General features: G+C 36.8%; 2 protein-coding genes across 3 annotated transcripts in view; one reads left to right on the top strand and one right to left on the bottom strand.

Moving 5' to 3' along the window:
• LOC106154110 (polypeptide N-acetylgalactosaminyltransferase 1) overlaps positions 1-13165 on the bottom strand; it is a 32133-nt gene extending 18968 nt beyond the window's left edge. For both annotated transcript variants that reach the window (XM_087013825.1, XM_087013824.1), the window contains exon 1: positions 13011-13165. The gene's annotated coding sequence lies outside the window, so the exon portion shown is untranslated. The remainder of the gene's footprint in view (positions 1-13010) is intronic.
• Positions 13166-13244: 79 nt separating this feature from the next.
• LOC106167083 (coiled-coil domain-containing protein 148-like) lies at positions 13245-19405 on the top strand. The gene is made up of 14 exons (XM_013545786.3): positions 13245-13281; positions 13420-13511; positions 13711-13823; positions 14139-14526; positions 14756-14934; positions 15551-15737; positions 16110-16254; positions 16592-16798; positions 17212-17352; positions 17615-17733; positions 17902-18019; positions 18330-18380; positions 18672-18755; positions 19041-19405. The coding sequence occupies exons 3-14, from the start codon at positions 13733-13735 to the stop codon at positions 19203-19205; spliced, it is 1875 nt and encodes a 624-aa protein (XP_013401240.2). The 5' UTR covers positions 13245-13281; positions 13420-13511; positions 13711-13732; the 3' UTR covers positions 19206-19405.
• The last annotated feature ends 3033 nt before the right edge of the window (positions 19406-22438 follow it).

Raw genomic sequence — 22438 nt, 5'->3', positions numbered from 1 at the left:
AATTTCTTTTCTTCTTTTAGTACGTATTCACTTCTATTCAGCAAAGTACAATGCACACTGTCAAATTACTATGACGTTGCCCATGCTTTACTTCTCAACCTAAATCTTCAATATTCTTTCCTAAAAATAAAACGGGCAGAAGGAAAGATGAAAGTGGACCTTTCAACGTAAAAAAAAAAAAAAAAAAAAAAAAAAAAGAGGGAGAATAAGAGCACCAAAGATGCTCAACCTTATACATGGTGTTCAAGTGGCATAGCTAAAATACCCAGAAAACTAAATTTCCGAATAAATCCAGGAGGGGTTTCATTCCTACAAAAGTTACACAACACAAAAATGTCTCTGGAGATATGATTAAATCAAGCAATGTCAAACTAATGGAAAGAGCACCTGCCATTAGTGTTTCTAAAAAAAAAAATTTCCTTTCGTTAATAACCAAGCCCTGCTAATGGTAATTACCTGACACTTGAAGTGGGCTGTCTTCCCTCTTTAAGTCGTCGACTAGCACTAGACTAAAAATATCTTTTCTCAAAGTGACAGATGCCAAGAAGGTTCAACCATATTCATTAAAGATGCTGTAGTTTAAGCAATAAGCTTTAAATCATTGGCAAACTATTACTAATTATGCTGCCTGTTTTTTTTTAACGTTTGTCCGAAAATCAATTTTCGTTCAAACTGGTCAATGTGGACTTGATAACGGCAAGTACAGGACAGTCCCTGTGGTATGTTATCTTGGCTTGTTATCTTATGTGCCATATAATCTTTCACCTATGAAGTAAGCTCTTACTTTCTATTCTGAAGCTGACAGCCAATCAGTGCTTATTTTTAGCTGTAGTACTAGTAAGTTTTTTTCTGATGCACCTCAAAAGACTCATGCTATATGGTACATACTAACTGTGAAGACAAACATTTTTTTAGCCTCATTGAGGTATAGTAGTAAACTTCAATTTGCCATTAAATTTTCCCCTCAATGTAGGAAACAGTGCAACTACTAGTACAGTGTTAAAACAAACAACTTGCTTGTCTCATCAATGAGCACATTCTGGACAGTGGACTAACTGATCCATGGATCAAATATGGCCTTCCCGCTTGAATGCTTGTTGCGTAATCCCCACCGGAATCTATTTAGCATCTAATTGGAAATTGAGTAGCAAAATTTGAAATTTGTTGCCATATTTGATCTGCGAATATGTTAGTCTGTGGTTCTCATCCTATCATCGACTCAAGAGAAAGATTTAAAACCAGAATCCATTAATTACCATGACATCAATAGGAACTGCTTTTTACCAGCGGGGTGAAACAATAATGTACATTTTCCATGAACATCATTTAAAATACTGTTCCTTCCATTCTGTCCCTGGGGCCTATTTAAGGCCACGAAGACACAGAGATCAATGGCATATTATCTTCAATTAATCAGACCAAAAAATAGCTTTAAGCTCTATCAAACACAGTGAAGGAAAAAAAAGGCCAATATCAAAACAGTCAATATTAAAGTACGAGCAGCAAATCCAGGAACCAGACAGTATGATTTTACAAATCAAGACAACTTGAATGCTCTGGGGCATGTGATGTCTACCCACTCATCTATCCCTACCCATCTATCCTCACCCTCTTATCCCTACCCCTGCATCCTTACCCACTCATCCCTATCCATCCATCATTACCCACTCATCCTTACCCCTGCATCCTTACCCTCTTATCCCTACCCCTCCATCCTCCCCCACTCATTCCTATCCACACATCCTTACTCAGTACCCATCTATCCTTACACAGTGACACTAACCCCTATCCCTACCTCTCCATCCTTACCCACTCAACCCTACCCATCTATCCTTACTCACTTTACCCATCCAGCCCTAACAATCCATCTTTACCCACTCAGCCCTGCTCGTCTATCCTTACATACACAACCCTACTCGTCCACCTTTTTTTTCCTCCCACCCACCTATTCTCGAACCTACCTACCAACCTACTAGTACCTATATGCATACACATCCTTAGCCACCCACCCTTATCCATACATCTCCACCCACTAATCCCTACCCATCCATCCTTAGCCACTTCATCCAAACCCACCCTTTCCAACCCACCAATCCCTACTGTAACTCCATGCTAGTACAGGGAAAAGGACAGAGTGAAGAGTGGATGCAGTAAAGCCCATACACCTAAAAGGCACACATTATTATTATTATTTTTTTTGTCTTAATTGAGCTGAACGGTACCTTACACTTTTCCATCTTGGTTAGATCGTCTTTTGGAAAGCACTGTCACCTGGTTGTAAAGTGTCAGCTATGAGCATGTACTCTTTAATCAACCTGTCATCCCTAGTGCCTAATGGCTGCCGAAGACTCGGAGATCAATAACATTATCTTGTCCCGATCGGATCAAAATAGCGCTCAGACTTCTCACAAAGGGGCATTTCACACGCCGGGCTAGTCGACAGTGAACACATTGGAAGATCAAATCTTACCCAGCTAACATTGATTACAATACACTTGTCCTCTGTATGTAGTCAAGCAATCTACCTTGTGTGACATAAGACTGATAAGAATGCATCCACCTGAAGCGAGGCCAGCTGAGAGAAAGACGCTGAGAGACAGACTACATGCTAAATTAAACTGAATGGCCCTAAATATAGATACTAACACTTCAGTATAGACACAACGGTATCTATTAACAAGAGCAAATCAGATTCAAAATGCTGCGTAACAAGAATGCCAGGAAATGTGTTTTGTCATTTAAGCTAAGAACAGATTTCTTTAGATCTTGTTCCCTTATTATAGTTTCTTCAGATAAATGATGACATGTCACTCGATTCACCAAACATAAAAGAAAACATGAGCCAAGCAGGCAAGTATAGTACTAGTATTAGTAATTTAAAAAGTAGTACAATTTTAATGACTAAAAAATTTTGGATAGAGATATGAAATATATGTACATAAAAAAACTACAAGCCTTTCCCACTATAACCAAACTGCTGACTGTTCACATATATATTCACATATTCCCTCATTCTAAATTTAAGCTATACTTTCATGTTGAAAATGTCAAAAGAAACCAAACCCATGAGCCCATATCTTATATCTTCATGCATATTCATGGAAGATTGGGTTTACTTTCCTGAAGCATAGATAAAAAGCAAATACTAGTATCAAATTTATGACAGGTTATTTTGCTTGTTTTTATGTAAAACTATTGACAGGAAAACTTTTTTTCATATTAACAACAGACCTTTCAGCATATAGGAAATTAAATAAGGAACAAATATGAAAAATCTGTGGAAAGCTGCACCTATGTTCCAGTTCAATTGTGCAGTGGGCGTGAAGTTAATTCTTCAAACAGAGAAAAAACATGAATGCACTAAAGTCAATAAATGAGCACATTTTTTCCACATTTTTTTTCATCCACAAATTCTCATATAATAAGTGCTAGCTGCAGGTCCAGGACACTAACAAATGGCATTGTGGGACAGTTTCATGTAATTGTGGGTCATACTCAACAACTTTGGTTTGCTACACATAGCTGAACTTAGGAAGGCACCTTTTTGCCATCAATTTTCCACAACCAGTCATTCATGTTTGTTGTTGAATTCCTAGGACTTCAACAATGAATTTCAATTCAAGCAAAACCAAATCTCAAAACCATGTAGATTCATCAGGCCACTAGAGGGTGCTGAATGGACAAGATAAGACCAAGTGTTATAATGCAGGAAATATTTTGTTTTTCTAAAAAAACGTGCCAAATGAGGTGAGATGAATGAGGAGAAGCAACTGAAATTACTATAAAACTATTTACTAGTAGATCTGAATGAAAAGTTTATAAAAGATTATTAGTATGGATATTTGTAAGTTTCGTTAATAATCACGGGGAATCACAGCAGATATTTAGCCAGTGTTCCGATTATTTTTTCAATTATAAATTAGGCCTGGGGCAGGCGTTTTCCCAAGATTTGAGGAACAAGGAGTCCAAAATGTGAATCTGTAATTTGGTCACAAGACATTCAAATGACCGAAGCATGTTTCATGATGACATGCACCTTAACGTACATTTTCCAGCACGAGTTGTTTTTGTGGCAGAAAGATTTTTTTTTTTTTGAATAGTGAAGAATGACACCCAGGATAATTGAATAAACAAGGGCCTGGTTTCATCAAGGCTGGATAGTCCTATCTAGAGGATAGTGGCCATTTTTATCCATTTTTATCCATAGGATAGCCCTATCCAGCCTTGATGAAACTGGGTCAAAGTGTTCACAATTTGTGAAGAATTACCATATATCCTATATGTAAAACCACAAGCACCTGTCCATGCCAGGAAACACACAGACTATCTTCTGTTGCCTGTACTTATGTTCAACTAATCAAGCAAAAAGCTTTTCAAGGGAAAAAAAAAAACATGTCACAACGTATACAGACATGCAACATGTCTGCAATGATAACCAAGCACTCACTCAGGAGGCTTTCATGAAGACTGCTACGACTACACTGCAACTTTTAATAAATGGTGTCTAATGGTAAAAGCAAGTCCATGTAATTGCCAATTAATACTTGTAGTCTACTGATTTTGCATGATGGTGCTTATATAAACAATGCAGGGTTGAAAAAATGAGCTCTCAAAAATAATAACACATCATGTTTTAAAAGAAATAGGGTTGAATATATGTGTCGATACCACAGTTTTCTAGTCCTGTTTGTTACACAGTGATTCTCATATACTAAGAGGACCCAAGGCTGTGAGACACCCATCAGTAAAATGACTTTTCCTTTACCTTTTATTCATTTGTTTCTGCCAGAGCCCAGTATTGACTTCACATGCTCTTCTTGCTCAAGGGACTGTGTATTTTTTTTTTTTTTTGCATAAATTTGCATAATATCAATTGGAATTTGTTGACTTACTAGTTACCTAATAATATGTCATCTCTTACCATAAGGCATGTAAGTTTGATGGCATTTTTGAATGTATTTTTTAAAGAAACTCATGCTGAAGACTAATTTGCAAATCAGAGCCCTTCTCTTTTCACTTATAAGTTACAGTACTTCATGAGGCTGTGAATATCAAAGCTACTAGTAGTCTGCCTAGGATGTTCCTAGTACTAGTACTTCTTTTTTACAAAAACACGATGAACCAAAAGATCACTCATTTGTTTTATGGTTGGCTGAGTGTAAGGTAACATGGGTATTTTATAATTTTTTTCATTTTCAAACCACCATACAGAGAAGAAAGGGGACTTGAAAATAAATAAATAAAACCTTAAATGTAAGTTCTATAACATGTTTTGTACCTCTGTGTGGGGAGAGGGGGGGGTCTGGGGGGTTCGAAAGAACCACCCTTTTTGCTGGGAAAAAGGTCCACTCTGGATAAAATTTTATCTAGGTACATGAAGGTTTTATGGTAAAGGGTCCACTTTTTCAGAAATTATTTTTAAATTGCTGGCTATATATGGGCCTGGGGGTATTCATAACCTCAACAATAAAATATCTGAAGATATTTATCCCTGCCTCAAGACACCCTTTTCAGAAATTAACTGCATAAATGCACATCCTGTGGTTTTGATTGTGTTGGCGTGTGATACAGTTTATCTGCTCTTCTAACATTTGCATTGGGGTAGTAAACTATGATCTAGTGGCACTAAAAATGAAAAACAACAAGCAGGCCTGTCTGGAAATCTCAAAATAAAGAAGCTTGCACTGTGTCAGCTTTGAAACTGGATTAGGCTACGTGAAATCAAATTGCTTCCCTCAAACTGGGAAACCAGAGGTTATTACAACAGCTGAAATGCTACCTCCAAAGAAAATATTGGGGTCAAAAATAGCAATACTAAGCTCTATTCACCTACTGACTAGTACCAGACTGATAAAACTAATTCCATTTTATTAACATTTAATTTACTAGTACTTAACCAATAGAGGACAACAAATAATTTATTTAACCAACAGACACTTACTTATAGGCAGATGGTCCTAGTACACTACAATGAATGGCTACTGTAACAGGCCTACCCAACTACCAGACTCGGCACCAATTGATCCTGAATTCACCGGTAGATCAGACCACACTATCCGTTTTCAAGGTATGCATCAATACTAGTACGCCCTTCGAAGTACCAGACGCTACAATACACTGCTCTTGCCTAGTACGCGATGTGATGGTGATGATTCTCAGCGGGGTTGGAAAGTAGCGCATCTCATCTCAAAATTTGTTCTGGGGTATGATACTGTGAAATGCATACTGACACACACCTTGAAAACGTGTAGTGTGGTCCGATCTACCGGTGAATTCGGGATCCTTGGGTGCCGAGTCTGGTAGTTGGATAGGCCTGTGTAATCACTTTGTTATTAGAATATATTTTATCAATCCAAGTGTATGATAACCTTAAAAGTACAAAAGCCTTTACTGGGTATCTGTTTTTAGTACAAATATCAAAGCTTAAACAGTATAATCAGCATGAAAGAAGGGAGGAGCGGAGGAAGAGGAACAAGATTTTAAATCTTAAAGTGTGGGAAGGGAGGAGGAAGGGGAGCAAGATTTTAATTTTTAAAATAATTATCTGAGGTAACACAGCAACATCGAGTGCGAGTAATTTGATCTCGTATAAATGCATTGAAACTTTTTGAAATTCATAAAGTGGCCAATGGTATAAGTCAAAGGTACATCAAGTAATGGGAGGAGGGGGTATGAACTAATATCAACTGCTTGATATATATTGAGCATTAAACAAAAATACCCGTGACTGAGACTAATAAAAGGTGAGACAGCATTTCAACAACAATGCTTAGCTAGTAATTTCTTAAATTTATTTATAAAATTAAACTCATTCAAAACTTTTGAATAGGTAAGCAGGTGACTTTATTGCAGAAAGTATGTTTCTGTGTCTCAAAATAAATAAAAAATCACAAACCTTGAAAAAATTTAATGTTAAAAAAATGAGGTGTTTAAAACCACTTAGCAGCTACTTTATTGCTGTTAATGAACTGAACCATGGAGAAATGTGACAGTGCATGCCATACTGAAATACTAGTAGTACATTCTACATATAGGGGAGTCTGGGATAACTTAGGAGAACATATGGAAAGAAGTGAACATAACAACCAGCACTTTATCAGGACTAAAGAAATAAAATAATTTGCTTCATTTCTTGAGTGTCTTTTTGTTTGTTCACATGATTAATTCATTCAGATGTTCTGACAATTTTCGTTTATCTATTTTATTCTTTTTTTTTTTTTTTTTGGGGGGGGGGAGGTCCATTTCATGTGGGACACATTTACTATTATTTATTTACTAATTTTTATTTATTTATCTATTTATTTATTGCCAATCCCTGTTGGTAACACATGGAGCTGGGATCACCCAGTACAACATGAGAGTTGCCATTGCATGCAAAAATCAATTTCAGTCAAGCTAACAAATTTAATAATAAATACCTGTTCTATCCCTCTGAAAATATGGTCAGTATGGTTACATAATCACATTCCGCACAGCAGTTTTTTTTTTCACGTTTTTTGTTGCCAAATATCATAGTCATTTTATTATATCACAAATAGATTAACATAAAAGTGGTTGCCTGTCCCCCCCCCCCCCCTTTTTTTTTTCAATTTGTCTATCCAAGTTCATCTGTCTGGAGGGATGTTGTTGTTATCCTCAATTCAGCTAAGACCACATTCACAACAGCTGACTAACTAGTACACCAATCAAATATATATCAACCCATGTAGAAGCTTCCCATCTCATGCCCTAATCATGACATAATACAAAGTGAAGAGATTCCCTGCAGAGATTACAAAACAAGCATTCAAGCAGGTAGGACATATTTAATCCCTGGACTAGTTAGTCATCTGGCAAAATGCGGCATAAGGCTGTATTCCCTGAGCTTTTAGACCGATCTATCCCTGCGGGGAGTCTCACTAGATTACTGTCAGATAATCCGGCTTAAATGTCCGTCCCGCCTACTACAAGCTGTAAGGGGGTAATTAACTTTCGTGTCTGCCCGGCTGACAGCTATTTAGCGTGAACCCCCAGGGAGTTAGGTCGATCTAAAGTAGATCGATCTAATCTCTGGAAATGGGGTCTAAGACTTTGGCCTTGACTCCTCCAGAGACAGACACATCATGATACACAATTGGCCCAAGTCTTACCTCACAACAGATATCCACTTGGCTGTAAGTTATAAACAGTGATAGAGGTCTGGCTAAATGAAGAATAAAAGCCGTCTCGAGACCACCACCCCCCCCTTACGCAATCACACACACACAGACCTAATTAAATCAATTCAAGACACGTAGTATTCGTACAAGGTCAAAAAAATTTAGTAAGGAACAGAAAAATATTCTTAATGCACTGAAAAATGATTTTGTTCAGACAGTAAGACAATATTTATCAACGAATTCACTTGACCCCCCCCCCCCCCAAGCAACCCATAATTTCTGAAATTATAGTAATTTAGATTTTAGGCAATGCAAAATAATAACAAAATCCTTATTACAACATCAGCATAAGACAAAGTCTTCTATTTGTGACATGTGCTACGTGTCCATACAACACAAGCAGTCATAAGTAATTCATTAGGCGTCTGTATTACCATGATACAATCTGTTTTACAAGTCAGTGCCAGATGTAACATCAATGCCTTTATTATATCCAACACTGTTTAGATGTACACATCCATTCATTCATATCCTCTCTCACTCTGTGTGTGTGTGTTTGCGTGTGTGTGTGTGTGTGCATGTGTGTGTATGTATGCATGCATGTGTGTGTGTGTTTTTCTTCAAATATCCCATGTAAAATTACACACACACAAAAAAAAAAAAAAAAAAAAACTGTCAAGTCTATTAATATATAAATACTTTGCAAATTTCATCCCTGCATCAGTGTGAAAAAATTAAGACAAGCAAATAGCCATGAAGAAATGTGAAAGGCCAGACCAAAATTGTTAGGTGGTAATATTGGTTAATGTGTGCATCAAATACTGATTTTGAGAAAATTGCAATTATTTTCACCTATTTTTTCAAACAAATTTTAATGCACTGGTTTTGTAAGATGGGAAAAATCAAAACTCATCCAAAGAAAGCCTAATATTGTTTTTATGCTAGAGAACTGTCAACCAAACCAAATAACAAACTTATCAATTTCGTCTCCAGTGCCCAAATAAAAAATACACCATACACTGCTTTATGAAGTCTACAGATAATTTCATAAGCTATATGCTAAACAGCTTCACGGAGACAAAGTTAAGCATTTGGCGTCAATCTACATAAATAATTCATAGTCATACATGTCATGTACACAACTTTGCAGGAGGAAAAAAAGATGCACCAAAGCAACAAATTGTGCAGAATTCCCCCAATTAGTCAGCTCACGGGGATTATTACTCCAGTGATCTGGTTAACAGATTAAATGTGCCTAGATGGGGGACATAATACACAGGAGGACTCCAGGTGGCTCTCCAGGCTCATTTCAATCATTAAGTACGTAGTGGTATATGAATTTTAATGACTTCGGCACACACGGTCATTATTCTAGATGAGCAGCTTTGTCAGACAGCACCAGTTAATATTCCGCCTGTCTTTATCTTAGGCTTCCCTACATCACACAACCTCACCATAATGTAAGAGACCATTCCCAGAGACTATCATACTAACTTTGGATCAATCTATCTCCAAGGGGATTCTCGCTAAATGGCAATCAACTTAAGCGGCTTACATGTCCATCATACCTACTGAAGCTACAAGGCAGTACAGTAATTAATTATCATTCAGCAGCTTCAGTAGGCATACTATACAAATCTTAAGCAGCTTGAGCTGAAAGCAATTTAGCAAGAAACCCCTTGGAGATGGATCGGTCCTGTTAGATCGCTGTATGTATGGGAACCTAGTCAACCTCGCCATAATGTAATACACACAGGTTTCAGGTTATCTTCCTTATGGAAGTCTTGCATGGTAGCTGTATGAGACACTGTGATGTCTCTGACATCTGTATTAATCTTAAGTAGTGGAGCTCAAGTACTCTATTGTATTCATGCTAGTTTTCATGAATAATATGCACAATAGCTTACCTAAGAAGACATCAATAATTCATTGCTACACTTATTTATATCACTGGTTTTAATATATTTCATCTCACCTCACATAATATGAAACAACAATGCTGAAATTGCTAAAATGGTCCATCCCATAAAAATCTGAGTGTGCACTGCTGCACAATATCATAAAATACTTTTTAAAACTGTCGAAAAAAAAAAAGGACACAAATTCTCAGTCATTTAGAATCAACTCTTATCTTTTGACATTCCCTCATAAAACACTCACTTTTAATTTACTACACTGAAGAACAAGCACTAAATCAAAACTATTGAACTGAGGGTACCATAATCCCATTCAATGACAAATGGATTTTAAAAGAAGCCAAATCTGTGTATTTCCTTAAACACAAACTGCATACTAATATACATGTAGTAAGCCATATGAGTGTTAGCATGTCTGTTAGTCTATAAATTCAGCCTCAGACACTCCTGCTTGTATTTTTTATATAATATTCACTATAAATCTAGACTCGGAAAGACACAGGAGGTGAATATTATTTCAACACCAGACGTAGCTCAGGCTCCGTTACTGAAATTCTCAATTCTCTTCAATATCCTCAACTTTCATGCTTAAAGCCAACAAGTTTTGACCTGGATAAATTTAAATTAAATTTGAAAAAAAAAAAAAAAAATGTCCCCCCATCATCTTTACAACCCTCTGATAAATATCAGAGCCCCCTAAAATACGATACAAAATCACACTGTGGGGCCCTAGGAGAATTCATGCACTTTAACTGCCTGGGATAATGTAAAGTTCTGCACTTAGGTGTCAAATTGCCCCCCAATGACAAATACATTGAAAGGGTATCATGTCTGGCAAGGAACGCATTCCCGTTGATGGCTCAAAATATCACAGACAGGGATGAGACCTGTCCTCACTGAAAAAGTAGGAAAACTGTCTGGGAGTCCAGGGTACACGATTCACAAGAATAACCCAAATGACCCTGAAAAAGTCAGAATTCCGACAAAAGTCCAAAAAGTCTCATTAGTGCACAGGGTGCTTTTCAACATTTTAGTAGCAGACTACTAATGCACACAGTGGACTTTACTAGGCCCACGTAACCTGGCTTACATCAAGCCAGTACCAGTACTAGTATATGAATAACACAGTTTAAACCTACACAATTTTCATCTCATGGCTTCTGGACTGCCTCTGTATATAGCACTCAGTCCCCTCAGTAAATACAGAAAACGTGAATAGGAGTGCTACTGACAAAAAAATTAGACATCTGCCTGAGGTTGCAGTCACAATGGTTTTTACTAAACCACACTTAAATATAGATGCAGATACTGGATGGCAAACTCCAGTAAATACCTTTCTCTCTATATAATATACCAATAATCAATGGGTTTACGAGCGCATTCTCAACGAATTAAGCCAGGCTTTACAAAGCCGGTGACCTAAAAATGGCGGACGTACATGAAAGAAAAACCGCCTAATCTTTTAATAGTCTCTCCGCCTCTCACACGCCTCCCCACACGTCGTCCCTGCGGGGTACAGTAATTAAATCTCTGCTCCGAACATTAATATTTCCGTGAATATCGCTGGTGATATTATCTCCGTAGATAGTCGATTCATTGCTGCTCTACGGGCCAAATTATTCCTTTTTCCTCTCTGTTTTCAAAGATAATAGAACAGAAGAGCTTTTTTCCTTCGATCGCCTTCAGCCGCCATGCTTTCTTCACCACGAGTTTAACTGATGAGCATGCGCACTTAATATTTCTCAGGTAGCTTCCGCATGGCGAACGGAGCAGAGATTTAATTACTGTACCCCGCACGGACGACGTGTGAGAGGCGGAGAGACTATCAAAAGATTAGGTGGTTTTTCTTTCATGTACGTCTGCCATTTTTAGGTCACCGGCTTTGTAAAGCCTGGCTTAATTCATTGAGAATGCGTTCTAACAGTGCCAGTAAGTGGTCAGTAGTGGTTAGTAGCAAAACTGGACATGAATGCAAGGGTGCACAACCAAGATTTTACTGCTTGAGGTAACAACTTAAATATTTTACACTGAGCCATCATCTGAATGCAGCCTAATGTAAATATATCTGTATATATATATAGACCAGTGAGATAAGATTATGGAGAAAAGCAAACACATATACTAGTAGTAACTAATCAGTGACTGATATATTTTAGCTGCATCAACTACCTGAATATCAAATAGCAGACTGTTCCCTTTTATTCATTTTTTCTATAAACATACTGTGTAGGATGAACATAGTCAAAAGAGGGAACACGCTGAAAAGTTTGTCTTTACTCATGAGCATCATCATCATATCTCACTCTTTCCCTCTCCCTCCCTCCCTCACTTCCTCCCTCTCTCTCTCACACACACACACACACACAACCACACCTATCAAAATTTACATCTGTGGAAGCCAATAAGTGTGTAGTGAAAAAGTTAATATTCTAAGTTCTTAATATCGTAAGATGGTCGTTTCCACCTAATCAGATCAAGCCACAAAACAAAACAGCATTTCTTCCCAATAAGATTTTTTGTCTTCTAATAAACCGATGGTTTATGCTCATTACTAATTAAAGCGTGTTTAAAGTGCCCGGCAGCAGTTTCATAAATTTGGAAAAGGCTAAGCCGATAGCATCTCAATCAGAATACAAACTGGCGTAATATCGACTTTTACTTTTAATTGATGAAAGACACCTGCGGCTAAGTTTTGATTGATGGCATTAAGGGGGATTAATTTTCTAGAATCAAAAGCCAGGTCGTAGTACGAGTAGACTTTGAAGCGTCAATGAAGGCGACTGTCGGCGAAATCGACTCTTGCAATGAAGAAGCCCTGGGAATCCAATCACCACGGTACTAAAACAGTGCATCAAATTGTTTTCAAACTACATTTTCAAATGAGTTTTCCGGGGAGTTAACTGCAATACTTAAAGTATCGTACAAGTGATGGAAATAGTAAAGAAACTGCACCTACATTCTCCGATCTCCACGCTCTTCATTCTCCGAGTGATGACATGGAAGCCCAAGACAATCCTAAAACATGGTTTAGCAGGAGAGCAAAAATGTTATAGAATTGTGGCAAATATGCTAAAATAAAAGAGCTTTGTGACAGATTGTGCTGACGGTAGGATTTGTAAGTATTAAAATGGGTCAGTGTTTAATAAATCATTATTTGGGTTTAATTCTAGCATTAGTTATATCTTGGGTAGCTATCCCAGCCTGCACCGTTTTTATGGCCGCTTCCGGTATACTTATTTTTTGTTTTGGTCGTCATTTTTTCTTAGTTACTCCTGTATTGAATAGTGTGTGGTTTAAAGTGTGACTCGGTTGAATATATTCATTGTTATACCTGTTTAATCCAAATGATTATTTGCCCTTCACAGCATTTTACGATGACAAACACCCAATGGCCATTGGCTCCCGTTTCTCTGTGAGTGAACTGACTGAAGAAACTGAAGAACTGATACAAGTTTAGGTATGTATAGATTCTTTTGCATTTGCTCCTGTGAAATTTTGCATGACATCTAAAGGGATGAAATTAATAGACAATAGTACCAAAATGTCGCTTAATCTGGTCGGTTTGAACTGGAAATGACGACAGTTTAATCAGCTGATAATGTTTAAAAAATTAATTAATTTTAGTAAATAAATAATATTCTTCTTTTCGCCTTCAGGTAAACAGCCATTCTCAACAACATGAGTGGAAGAGATTACAAGACATTTCTGACCAACCATCGCACAGAAAGCCAGCTGGCTGGTTTTCCAAAGGAAAAGATAAAAGAAGAAGGTACTAACATTAAATTCATGTTCCTTGTAACAACAACAACAATAATAATACCATGAGTATTAAACAGAATTAGCATCATCATGCCTATTGGTCAATGTCTATGATAATCAAATGTGAGAAGAAGACATAACAATTTTCAGAGGTACAGTACAAATTTGAAAATAATACTAAATTAAAAAAATACACATTCAAAGAAAAAAATATGTTTTCAGATACACGAAAGTAAAGATTAAAAATATTAAATTAAAAGTGTAATAAGACACTTAAGGTAAATCTTTATTCAGCTTGTAATTGGATGCATCATTTTTTTAATAGACAAATATGTCAGACGTTTTACTGAGGGTTTCAAAACCACCACCTATAGAGCCATGGACTATGAACAGCTTAAAACCCTGGCGACAGTGAAAAAGATGGCAGCACACAAGTCTCTTCTTAAAATCAAGAAGATCCAACAGGCTTCCAAAGAGCACAAGGATCAGAACTTGATAAAGCAGCATAAACTGGCTTGGCAGAAGGAATTCATAAGGCTAAACAATGCCAGGAAAAGACTTCAGGTTGAGATGGAAGCATTTATAAGGCAGAATGCAGAGGATGGAGCAGTGTGTTCACATAGCTTTCAGGACTTTGAAGACTATGAGTCCAGTATAGTAAATGATTTCAATCACTTTAAAACTGACACGGTTGAGCCAGTCTGGAATCTCAGGTGTGTATGACAGATTTTTTCATCAATTTTTTTTTTATCAAATAGTGCGTTAAGTTGAACTGTATTTTAAAAATTTGAAAGTTTTAAAACTCTTTTATCTTTCTCTTGTTAATTTAAATGTTTTTCATTTGTTTTACTGTAACATTTGTTCTTTCACTTTTTGATTTCTTGGTGCATTAATTTAATAATTAATTGATTGATTATTTTATTTATTTACACATAACAACAGGGAAGACTTAAAATACTGGGTGGTAGAGCACCAGAATGACACCAAAGAAGACGATGAGTCGGTCCTGGAAGAGCGCAAGGCAATTCTAGAAACTGTGGCCTCTGTTAATAGCCAGCAGGAGCTAGTACTGGAGAAATTACTCAATGAACAGCTGTCACTGGAGCAGGAGTTGTCCTCAGGTAGGTGGAAGAGGCAGGGGGTGTGTGGGTTGCATGCTTTGTAAAACAACTTGGGACAAAAATGGATTTTTAGCAAAACCACCAGGAATTTATGCCAATGGAGTTGCATTTCGCATATATACTTAGACTGGGTTGCCATCACTAGTTCGATCTAACAGGATTGGTCCATCTACATGGGTCCCTCGCTAAACTGCTTTCAGCCCCAGCGTCTTAAGACTTATACATCTGGGACACCCACTAAAGCTGCTAAGTGATAGTTAAGTACTCTCTATCAGCCTCAGCAAGTGTGACAGACATCTAAACCACCCAAGTTAATTGCAATTAAGCGAGAATCCCCTTGGGGATAGTTCATTCCAAAGTTATTACCATAACGATAGTCTATTATTTTTCTTCTCTTTTAACTGAGACCCGACAACATTCTTTTTAACTGAGACCCTACAACAGTTAGTCAAATTGTCATAATTTTTACATATAATAACAATAATAAATTTACTATATTTATTGAAGGCCAGTTACACAAAAATGTTAAGAGGGTAAACATCCCCATCCTTTTTTTTTTCTACAATAACAGTATATTACAAATCATATAAATATTAACTTTATCTCAATCTTTCAGGTGAGCTGGCAGAACTGTGCCACACCCATGAGAGGAAGGTGCAAGGAGGGATCCCCATGGAGGCCTTTGAACTGGAGTGCCCTGACCTTGACCTGAAAGCCTCGGTCCTCCAGGAGTTTATCCTCCTAGATGAACAGCACAGGGCCAGGCTGGAGGACCTGGAGCAGGAACACGCACAGGTTTTAGGGTAAAATTGTTGTTACAGTTGATTCCTGTGGATAAAAGGATTTGGCTGCATTAATTGAGTTGGATTACAAAATTATATGTCCATACATACTGGTGATTCTAGGATATCGAGGAGGGTGGGGTTGGGGGGGGGGGGGGGTAGGGAGGTGGGGGTGATATTTTGGATCCTCCTTCCCCTGTGTTTTTGGTTTGAATATAGATTGTTAAGTCAGCTGATTTTATTGATTAAGGATATCAGGTGTTTTTTAATAAAAAAAAAAAAAAACTAAACTTTTACCTTGGTCAATCCTACTCATCTGAGACCCAATAAATTATTATTATTATTATTACTGTTGTTGTTGTTCTTATTATTATTAAAGCTGTATACTTATAGGTCAGAGAGGGGAGGTTGGAGTGAGGAGGATCATTATCTGTTCCAAGTTATAGTAGAGCAATACCCCCATGACATGACCAACAGAAGAATGCTGTACATAGACAGACTGAAGAGACATTTTCCTGGGAAATCTAGACAAGAACTGGTAAGGATTATTGTTATTTTGTTTAAACTGTATTTAAACATTTTTAAGATGATTATTTTTTATTTTTCATTTTTAGGAGTACTCAGATTACATAAGAATTTACACTTAAAACTGTGTGTTTGTTTTATTTTCTTCTTGCTATTTTAAACCATGCATAATTCCCTTGCACCTCTTTTTAACTGTGGAGATTTGGTAAAAAAATCGAGATCACTTCATTAGACACATAGATGTTTGTTTATCATTCATGTGGATAGGTAACAAAGTGGTAACAAAGTTCCTTTCAGCAACTACTTAAACAACCCTCAATTGGTAAAATAGCTTCTACTTTGTGTGTCAGGTTGATCATGAAGATTGGTGTACAAGACACAAATATTACCATGACAGGAAGAAAGCTCTGATGCTGGACTGGTTGCGGGACAGGAAGGAGCTGCTCACCAAGGCCAGCGCCACCTTTGCCGAAGTTTGCATGGCCCAGGAATTGGAGGAGGTGAAAAACGAGTTCAAGCAGAAGCAGAAAGAGCTTTGTGATGTTCTCTATGACAAGGTGAGTTACTCTGTGGGTGTGAGTGTGAAAAAGACAAAGTTAATGTGTCTGAGATGTAGGTATTACTTGCCAATTTTTTTTTCCACTCTCACAGTATACCATTTAAGTGCAGGTAGTTATGTTAGAGGGGATTTATAGATTTAAGGGCTGAATTTGGAAAGATTAGTAGCTTTGCAGGATATGTAGACTAAGAAAACATGTTTTGGGGAAATGTTCAAATTAGAATAGTAGACCTTTTCTTGTTTTCCACTCACAGTGTTCTTTTATTTTAGGGGGGGGGGGGGATAGTTTTTAAGGTCTGAAATTGGAAAGATTAGAAGCTTTGCAGGATATGTAGACCTACGAAGCATGTTTTGGGGAAATGTTCAAATAAGAATAGTAGACCTTTTCTTGTTTTCCACTCGTCGTGTTAGGTGCAGCGTTGGAGGGAACAGAAGATGGAGCTGATGTGGCTGGAACAACAGGAGGAAGAGAGGAAGAGGAAAGAACAGGAGGAACTGATGAAAATAGAAGAAGAAAAAGAGAAGAAGAAACGACAAGAGCAAAAGGAAAAGGTTTGACGGAATTTTAAGATTTAGAAAGAAGAATGTTTTATTTCATTTGCATGTAAAGAGTTGACTAAGGTTGATTAATGACAAATACAGTTTAAAAGAATTTCAAAGTTATTTATAAGCTGTGCTTTGGTATTTCTATACAACAATTATGTAAAGAGATTACAGCTGTATTTTGCTTTTGGCTTAGTGATTAATCTTTTCTTTCTAATTACTTTATGTTGATTTTTTTTTATACAGTATATATTTTATGGTGCCATTTCAGCTGAACAAGTACCACATACAGCAAGAAGAAGAACAGAGAAAGAGAAGGGAGGACGAACAAAAAAGAATGGAAGAGTTGAAGAAAATTCTACAAGAACAAGCAGTACATGATAAAGAAAGGTATGGCATGTTGAAATATAATACAGAACTTATCTTTTGTTGTTGATGTTGTTGTTGTTGTTGTTGTTGTTATGGCAACCTCCTGACCAAAAGAGCCAGTGTTTCACCCCAAAATAATTTAGGTTTAATCATTTTGAAATAAAACGGTTATAAATTTTTCTCTTCTAGAGTTAAGTTCCGTGAGGAGCAGATATTTAAGAAAGAAATAGCTAAGTATGAGAAGGAGCAGGACAGGCTGAGAGATGAGGAGGAGAGGGAACAGAGATTGGAGGCTCTCAGGGAAAAGGTTGGTTCTAAAGCGAAAATAAGAATTTGATTAGGAAGTTATTTTGTAAAAGATTTGAAATATATTTATACACAGTTATTTCAAGGTGTACAAATACTTACTAGATTGAATAACTCACTCATTATAATAAATGAAAGAATCTGACATTTTGCTCATTTTGTTCAGCTAACTGTTTTAATCTTTTCTTTACTAATTTGGAGGAAAACCAAACCCCTCCCTTTGTTTCTTTTTAAGGAAAAGCCAGAGAATTTTATATTGACTTTTGCAATCTTAAAGAGTAGACTAAAGTAATAATTATTTTATTTTCAAGGTGCGTCCTGTGGTGGCCAGTGATCCTGAGAGGATATGGAATGACACTGAGGTAGGTGATAATTTTATATTAACTTACACCCTGTTCCTGTTCTCTTTTCCTGCCTTCCCCAACCCACTCTCCAATGGATGCTGGAAAATTTCTTTTTTTGTTCTGATTAATTTTAGTTTTTGACAGAAATTTTGAAAGCTATGAATTTTAACCATAAAAGTGTGTAATCAACGCTAATTGTTTGCTTAAATGTCCATTAATTATAATTTATTTAAATGAAACTAATAATGCACTGTGGTAAATACCTGATTTAATGATTTTTTTGCTTTTTATTTGTCTTTTTTATCTCAGGCGTGGCACAGTAGAGTAACAGGGGATGAAGACATCAATATTCAGAAACCTCTCTTCAAGATGCTTGGCTTTTCAGCAAATCAGGTAACCCACTGTTTATGAGTTATTGTCAAAATAATTTTGAAGTGAAAAAAAAAGAGGTATGAAAGAGTGAGACTAAAATTTGCTTATTTTGGAAACCACAGTTAAGTTTTTTTGCCATCTTTTTTTATTGTAGATCGAGTAACTGTTTTTTCCAAATCACATCAGAGCCAAGACTGAGATCAAGATTTGCTAATTTTGGAAACCACACTGGATAATTAGTCAAGATATTGTGTAAATCATGAGCACAATCATGTCACAATTAAAATATAAAACTATCTTCTCCAGGTTGCGTCAGACCCTAGAGTGAGATTAGAGCAAAAATTGCGCGAGGCAGGAATTCAGGGGTCAGATTATGGGCGCCTTATGATGAAGCAAATGAAGCCACCAACACAACCAAGAAAAGATATGGAGTCAACAGTGTTCAAACATCTACCAAAAGATGGTTCTTAGTCCAATATATTTAATTAGTTTTATTAAACAAAATCCAAAGTATATATTCAAACATCTATCAACAGTATTTAAATATCTTTCAAAAGATGTCCATCTAAATGTTCCACATTCCAAGAAAAGAGTTTTCAAACATTTTCCCAAAGATGGCTTGAAGTTCCAAATGTTATTAAGAATGAAACGGAATAAAAAGTGAGAAAGACTTTGTGAGTTTAACTCTGTGTATTATCTCCAGAACATCAACATGCCGCATTTCACAAGTTGAACTTTACAGCATTCAACCCTTGGAGAGAGGTTCTCTGCTACGTACACTCCCTTCATTAGGCTTGTTCTTGACAAAGTAAGCCAGACTGTGCATTGCTGCATCTAACACAAATTTCAAAGCTGATCATTTTATTTTTGAGTAGAGAAGTGCAGCAGGCCAAAACCATACTTCATATAACTTACTGTAGCGTTAATTTTCACAAATTAATTTTTCAACCCGTTTAAAAATTGCTCTATTAAATAAAGAAGTAAACCACTGGTTTCTCTTTCACTCAATCTGAAAATTTATTTCAATTTGAAAGAAATTGGCACAGCCAATGTCAGTAATTGACAAGAAAATATGTACAATACTGGCAAACAAACTTGCATAACCATTTTTTTTTCTTTTTACATTCCTTGAGCAATGTTAAATTTGATTCGACTCCATGGCATTTCGTATGTAGCACAACCTATTGTGTTAGTTGAAATTTATCCAATCTTAAAATTCTCAGTGGGCTATGTAGTAGTTAGTGTTTAGTAGAAAAATATAAATTTCGTATGAACACATGATATAAATAGTTGTATTTTTTCAGTTGCATAAGAGCATAACAACAGAATTTTTAAGCCTTACTTTTCAACAAAAAGTATTTACCCTAGTATTATTCATGCACATCAACACTTAAACTTTCAGGACATAAACACGAAGACAAACTTAACAACAAACAAAAAGCTACAGTACATGCATCACTCTGAGCATTTTTTAAAAACAAAATCGGTCAAAACAAACAAAAAAAAAATCACTATCAAACAAAACAAAACCTGACTAGACAAATCATGTTTGAATTTTGAGTTGTTCTGAAAGTTTCCAATTTTTGAAAAAGGGGTCTTCAGATGTTTCCTATAGATGTCTCTGCAGTCAAAACGGTCATAAGAAACATTGTACAAGGCACAATTCTCAAAATTTAGAAACTATCAGACCCAACAAATCCCCGCCTACCCCATTACAATTTTAAGGAACAGAAATTTTAGCTTCACATTTTATCCATTTTGATTTTTGAGAGGTTCTCTTTCTCTTGAATTCTAATGGTCATGCTACTGTGACACACAAAAAACATGAAACTGATGTTAGTAAATGATGTGATTGAGTGAAAATTTGTGATAACATGTGGGTTTCCATAACAAGTAATGATTTAAAGTATTGTGAAAAAATCTTATTTTTACAACACTTTTATGAAAAAGAAACCAAAAAATAAATAACTAGCCATGGAACTTGGTCATGAAAATGGGATAGATGATACCTTTTGTAATTTGTAGGTACTTTTTATCTCAATGTTCTTCCTAAATACTCCATATGTACCCCAGACTTGTAGTAAAACATCCATTTTGAAAACAATAAGATATGATTAGTATTGTTATATACTGCATTCATGTCATTTTGCCTTTAAATTAGATACATGTCTATAAATTATTAATCATAAATGGCTTATAGTGCCTGGAATGTAATATATCACCTAGGCATTTAAGTTTTATATAAAATATATAAATCCCTAGTGTTCAGTAAAGTACATAACTCAGTTCCATTATAATATAACCACCACGTCTACATGATAGGAAATAACAGTCACATACATGTTGACTTTTTGCATAAAAATAAATACTTTCAGTAAATGTTAATCCTAACTACTATTAGAATTATATCAATGTTGCATATACTTCTCTGAATCAGCTGACTTGCTTGCATTTCCATGCAAAGTGAAAGTGAAAGTGAAACTGTTAGTAAAAGGCACAGAAATGTGGGTGTAAAGAAAAAGAGTGAGACATGAACGAGATCTGACACCCCCCACATACCCTTTGGCAGCCCATACATAAGGTGCACAACAGGCAATTAACTCAGTCCATTAGACATGAATTTCATTGTAATCATCGGCATTACCTTGATGTATTTATTACCTGGAGCAGTAACATGACTGACACTACCCAGTAACTATGTGCCACTTGCGTTAGCAATCCACTCTAATGGCTGCGTTTAAACAGACTTTTAGGTTGCATAAAGACATCCCTTGGCCTCATATTACTTGAAAAAATAATTTTATATCACATGGGGGCCAAGGTGATTGGTCTCTATTTCAAAACCTAATCCATCACTGGGGGGGGGACTGTAATACTGATGATATGGTCTTTTGATGTAAGCACGCTAATTGACTAACTACAATAACTCTATACTAACAGCACAATAAATTCAGTGTGAATGGTGCCAGTACTACATATTACACTACTATCACAGAGGAGACCTGAAAAACTGTCCAATCAGTTTACGTTTTAGTCATCAAAAATGACCACTCAGAATGCTTATTACATGATCAGCATTCCTGCCTTTTCGGCGTTAATGGAAACGTGTCACGAAGCAATGGAATACTAGCTTGATTGGGCAGTTCTTATTTATTTGTGCGCGTGAAAAGAAGATGGTTGTCCTATGTCGTTGAGATTCTGAACTTCGGCCACAGAGTACACTTGAGCTCTGGCGAGCAGCTTGCTACCTTGGGGAGAACTATGGCGCCGCATGATCTGCAGTGTCTCTCTCCACACAGGTATAATATTTGACCCTATGGGACCTGTGTAATCCTTGCTGTTGAAGCTGGAATGGCCCTGAATCTTATAGGAGGAGGGCCGAGGTCTTCCTCCTCTTCTAGCTGCAGGCCTGTTATCGAGTGCCTCTGACTCTGCACCTGACATCGTGAAGACGGCTGAATCCGAGGTACTGGACTGAGACCATGACGCCTTCTTGTACTGAGACAGACTGCTGTCAAGGTCACGCAGCCCAACACGACTGACGCTGGTGAGACGTGCATGTTCCCGCAAGGTGGCGCTGTTACCACTCTTAGGGAGCAAACCCCTTCGAGCTATTGCCAAGCTGACAGAGTTGGCACGTTTCTGTGTCACTGCTTCCAGGAATGACGGCGAAGTCCCTGTGACAGCGTTTGAGGATTCCTTCA

Source organism: Lingula anatina, chromosome 5, assembly GCF_051362555.1.
Source record: "Lingula anatina isolate TDL-2025a chromosome 5, LinAna3.0, whole genome shotgun sequence".
NCBI classification, from domain to species: domain Eukaryota; kingdom Metazoa; phylum Brachiopoda; class Lingulata; order Lingulida; family Lingulidae; genus Lingula; species Lingula anatina.
Note: the sequence above shows the minus strand (reverse complement) of the source record. Positions and strands in the feature narration are given on the sequence as shown.

What these genes read in the sequence shown, in the direction of transcription:
- LOC106167083 (XM_013545786.3), top strand. Translation starts at nt 13,733, where the DNA reads ATGAGTGGAAGAGATTACAAGACATTTCTGACCAACCATCGCACAGAA. An exon ending in GGAAAAGATAAAAGAAGAAG is followed by an intron (nt 13,824 to 14,138) that starts GTACTAACATTA and finishes TTTTTTTAATAG; the next exon opens with ACAAATATGTCAGACGTTTT. An exon ending in TTGGCTTTTCAGCAAATCAG is followed by an intron (nt 18,756 to 19,040) that starts GTAACCCACTGT and finishes TATCTTCTCCAG; the next exon opens with GTTGCGTCAGACCCTAGAGT.